This window comes from Penaeus japonicus, unplaced genomic scaffold (assembly GCF_977035675.1).
Source record: "Penaeus japonicus unplaced genomic scaffold, GWHDUDI00000001_assembly GWHDUDI00000031, whole genome shotgun sequence".
In the NCBI taxonomy this organism is placed as follows: domain Eukaryota; kingdom Metazoa; phylum Arthropoda; class Malacostraca; order Decapoda; family Penaeidae; genus Penaeus; species Penaeus japonicus.
This window is the reverse complement of record NW_028234433.1, coordinates 1,405,892-1,410,891: the sequence shown is the minus strand read 5'-3', so window position 1 is coordinate 1,410,891 and position 5,000 is coordinate 1,405,892. Positions and strand designations below refer to the sequence as shown.

The window sequence follows — 5,000 nt, the reverse complement described above, 5'->3', positions numbered from 1 at the left end:
GGTCTTCAATTGCAGGAAACAGCAAAGCCGCTATGGAATACCAGCAGCAGGAAAAACCGGCCGACGGCTTGTTGCTCGATCGAGTATTCTTGCCTCAAGGCGTCCCTTCCCTTAAACATAATTACCTATGCATAGTTTACTGCCATCCCCTTCCATCTCACTCCAGTGCAAATGCCCAAACGTTAATGCCCTAACAATAATATATGATCTCGTTACAACAAATGGGAAGAGAAGGTGAAGGGTTGATTAAACCAGGATGAATAAACCATCATAAACAACATCTCAGCGAACTTTGTGATCTTGTAAAATATGACAAAAAATTTTCACTGAGTACCCAATCCATAATAGTGTACAACTTGTACATAATCCTTTACATTTCTATCCAACAAAAGTAGTCATTTTACAGTTGTTTTTATAAAGTTTGGTACGAAAAGACTCGATTTAATGTTTGAGATGCAATTTAGCACCTCCAGACGTTTCCCACCCTAATTAAACTACTTACAATACAGTGTTTTCAACAAGCTTATCGAAGATTAGGAACTGTTAACTATAACGATCAAACGGATGCATGTTCACTACATACACGCACTCACACATCACACGTCTCACCTATACACACCAGTATCCATCTACACGTATCGCTCAAGATGGCCCCCTCGAAGTGAAGGGGTGACAGATGTAGGCCTATCACGGCGAGCGTTCACCTGGCGAAAGGTGCATTTGCAATTGAGAGAGGGAATGGCTGCAATGGACTTTCTCTCTTCAGTGCATGCTGGGGACTGACAGGGGAGGAGTTTCTCAGGAGGAGAGCCGAGTCAGAGGGCACGATACTGCCCTGGATAAGACGGCTTCGAGAACATGCCGAGGTTAGCCGTGCTTGCAGAAGGATCGACGCGAAAAATAAATCTCTATCCAAAAGCTGGGATGAAATACGGGCGATGGCAGAGGCAAAGAGAACGAAGGGTGACGAATCCTGCCTCAATATGGAAGGGGAGATAGGGGATGGGTATGCACGTCCCCAGTTCCTGTTCACGGGGAAGGAGAAATGGCCAGAGCGAGGAACCAAGATGGCCAAGAACGTGTAGCTTGAAGGCGGTCTTGCTCTCCACTTTGGCGCGGATGGAGGAGGAGGAGGAGGGTTACTTCTTCAGGAAATCCGATTTCCAAACTAGTGGCTCATTTTTCAGTAATCCTCTATATATATATAACATATATATATACATACATACATACATATATATATATATATATATATATATATATATATATATATACATATACATATATGTATACACACACACACACACTGACACACACACACACATATATATATATATATATATATATATATATATATATATATATATATATATATATATATATATATATATGTGTGTGTGTGTGTGTGTGTCTCTGTGTGTGTGTGTGTGTGCACAAGTGTAACATCCACAGTGCATATACAGATTGATATATCCATTTCCATTTCTTATAAACCGCCTAGACAGCACGAAGCCACATTGTCTGGCAGCTTCGTCGCCATTCCAGTACCGGAAGATCTAATAATATTTCTTCGTGGCAGTTTTGAGCATTCCGTGCGATCAGTTGAGCGAGCTAGTCAGGAGATATCGGAGTGAAGTTGGCGAGTCCAACAGTCTCGTACATTTCTCTAGAAAATCTGTAAGTCAACCAAGAAAGCGATATCAGATTCAAAGTTCACAAACAAAAATTACCACTAAGCTAAGCTTTTCTGCCAAAAAGCACGGATTTATGCAGTGTTAGTCACCGACGGAGAGGCGACTCCACCAGCGTCTCAGGGTCGAAAGTGAAGTGAAACGCGCGAAGAAACACGAACCTGTATCGCCTTTGCAGCTTGACATCCGGGTAGACGACCTCGCCTCCCGCCAAGTACCCCGTCCAGAAGCCGAAGCTGCCCAGCGTGATGATGCTGTGGTTGCACGAGGACAGCAGCGCCATGTCTTCGGCTGGAGATCCCCCTGGAAGGTCGGAATGTATATATATATATATATATATATATATGTATGTATATATATATATATATATATATATATATATATATATATATATATATATATATATACACACACACACATACATACATACATACATACACACACAAACACACACACACACACACACACACACACACACATATATATATATATATATATATATATATATATATATATATATATATATATATACATACACATACAAATTTTACCTCCCTGACCGAGACTCGATCCCGGGTCTTCAGAGTGATAAACCCGGCTTCTAACCAATAGAGCACGCGACCCACTAAAAGAATTGTCTAACCAGATGCCTTACATCTATCATGGAAATTACCTATATACTCTTAGCAGAGTAGTGATAGCGAGGTTTTACAGACAATTCCCTTGGGCACTTGGCTGTAATGAATAAGAAAATTCAAGTCACAAATCGGGTTACCGAGGTTATATCTATGTGAGAAAGATTGTAGAATGCAGTAATGCATTTAACCCACTTACGACGGGGGCATTCCAGCCTTGAATGTCCCAATGCCGGGGCGTTCGAATTATTAGGCCTAAATCAATTAAATGGCTGGCACAATACTGTGCCGCCCGGCCACTGGGCTTTTGAATGCGCGGTATAGTACTGTACCACCCGTCCAGAGAGGGTTAATATAGAAATACAAATTTTACCTCCCTGACCGAGACTCAATCCCGGGTCGTCAGAGTGACAATCCCGGCTTCTAACCATTAGACCACATGACCCACTAAAAGAATTGTCTAACCAGATGCCTTACACCTATATACACTTAGCAGAGCAGTGATAGTGAGGTTTTACAGACAATTCCCATCTTTCTCACATAGATATAACCTCGGTGTAACCTGATTTGTAACTTGAATTTCTAATTCTTTACCGCCAAGTGCCCACGGGAATTGTGTGTAAAACCTCGCTACCACTGCTCTGCTAAGAATATATAGGTAATTTCCATGATGGTTGTAAGGCATCTGGTTAGACAATTCTCTTAGTGGGTCGCGTGGTCTATTGGTTAGAAGCCGAGATTGTCACTTTGATGACCGGGGATCGAGTCTATGTCAAGGAGCCAAATTTTTATTTCTATATTAAATGCGTTACTGCATTCTACCATCTTTCTCATATATATATATATATATATATATATATATATATATATATATATATATATATGTATGTATGTATGTATGTATGTGTGTATATATATATGCATGTGTATATGTATATATATATAATATATATATATATATATATATATATATATATATATATATATATATATAGATATATATATATATATATATATATATATATATATATATATGTATGTATGTATGTATGTATGTATGTATGTATACATACACACATGTGTATATCTGTTATATATTTCCATCTATTAAGGACGTTTCCACGCTTGTACTTGCGTCTCTTATTCCGTTAACATTTGTCTTCCACTCTCTTAACCCAGCCTTTCCACTAACAGCCCCCAACATCCCCTGAGAAGTGCACAAACAGAAACAAACACAAGCAACAGACGCTCACGCGGCAACCTTACCAGCGGAGAAATGCACAAACGGAGACAAACACAAAGGCCACACACTCTCAACGACCACCCTCACCTTCGGAGAAAAACACATCGCGATGGTGAGCGAGCCTTTGCCTGGCGAACGCCATGTCGTCCGAAGCGACCACGAAGGCCACGTTGTTCGAGAACCTTCGCCTGTAGTGGCCGAGGGCGCGCGTGAAGTACTTGTCCTCGGGCAGCTTGGCGCCGAAGTTTATCTGGAATGCACTCCCATTGATGGTGATGGCGATAATGCTGAGTAACACGAAAAATAACTGATGATTCTATTTGTGTTGATTTGGATAGAGATGATAGTGATAACAACAGTTAATTGTAGTAATAATCATAATGGTGATATATTTTTTCTTACACAATTATTATTATAACGGTGAAACTATCAGTGACAACATTAAACGTGAAAATGAGCAATAGTATGATTTTAAAACTCATTATTATCTTCCTCTCTCTCTCTCTCTCTCTCTCTGTCTCTGTCTCTCTCTCTCTCTCTTTCTCTCTCTCTCTAAAGACAAAGTCAAAGTCTCTTTCTGTCTCAACGTTTTTCGCTCACCGCGTGGCCAATTCATATCTCCACGCAGGGTTGTTTTGTTTTCAACTTCATATTTGTTTTGAACTTGCTCAACATGAATTCTTCACGGTGAGACACGTGTTAAGAAGGGTTTATTTTTGCCAAAATCGGAATTATAAACATGGAGGAAAATTGGTGTGTCATTTCAGGGCAACGGGACTGGCTCCTGAATGGTCGGAGAGGAGCCAGCCTCAGGGAAGCGCCACGTTAAAGGTGCTTCGTATCCGACGTGTGTTTCACCGGGGTTGGGCGGGCCGTGGCTGGTCAGTCGATCCTAGGTCTCTGTAGGGCGTCAGGGGAGGGGCGTCTGCAGGAGACAGGGCAGGAGTAGGGCTTTCATCGTATTTAAGGCAGCCTGATTTCAGCCGATCGATTGAGACCCAGTCGCTGCGACCGTTCGTGCTACGGCGATAGGCCTTGGTGCTGCGCTTGAGGATGTCTTAAGGGGCCCAGTTAGGGAGAGTGAAAGGGGCCCCGTAGGCGTCGTTCCCTACAAAGACATATCGGCACGAATGGCGCGGCTTTGGCCTGTGTCGCTTTTGTCTATCGGCGCGTCTGACCCGTGGGAGTCGGGAAAAAAATCTCAGCTGGGACGGAGAGGACCTCACTGAAAACGGAGACACCAGGAGTCCTTCCTTGGGCGAGGTCCGCATGCCGAGGAGGACCCACGGGAGTTTCCAGTCAGGTCCAGCGCAGCGAGACATTAGGACTGCCTTCGCCGTGCAATAGGTTGTGCTCGACCATTCTGTTGCAATGGTGCAGTGGACATTGTTCCCATCAGTTCTCTTAAGGATATCTAAAGCTGGGAGATGA

At 42.4% G+C, this 5,000-nt stretch overlaps 1 protein-coding gene across 1 annotated transcript in view; it reads right to left on the bottom strand.

The window, feature by feature from the left end:
- Positions 1–1,396: 1,396 nt before the first annotated feature.
- LOC122245497 (galactoside alpha-(1,2)-fucosyltransferase 2-like) overlaps positions 1,397–5,000 on the bottom strand; it is a 12,070-nt gene continuing 8,466 nt past the window's right edge. Inside the window, exons 7-9 of the mRNA XM_086555501.1 lie at positions 3,657–3,819; positions 1,853–1,994; positions 1,397–1,675 (exon numbers count right to left, since the gene is read on the bottom strand). Of these exons, the coding sequence (XP_086411627.1) occupies positions 1,612–1,675; positions 1,853–1,994; positions 3,657–3,819 (369 nt within the window). The 3' untranslated portion in view covers positions 1,397–1,611. The remainder of the gene's footprint in view (positions 1,676–1,852; positions 1,995–3,656; positions 3,820–5,000) is intronic.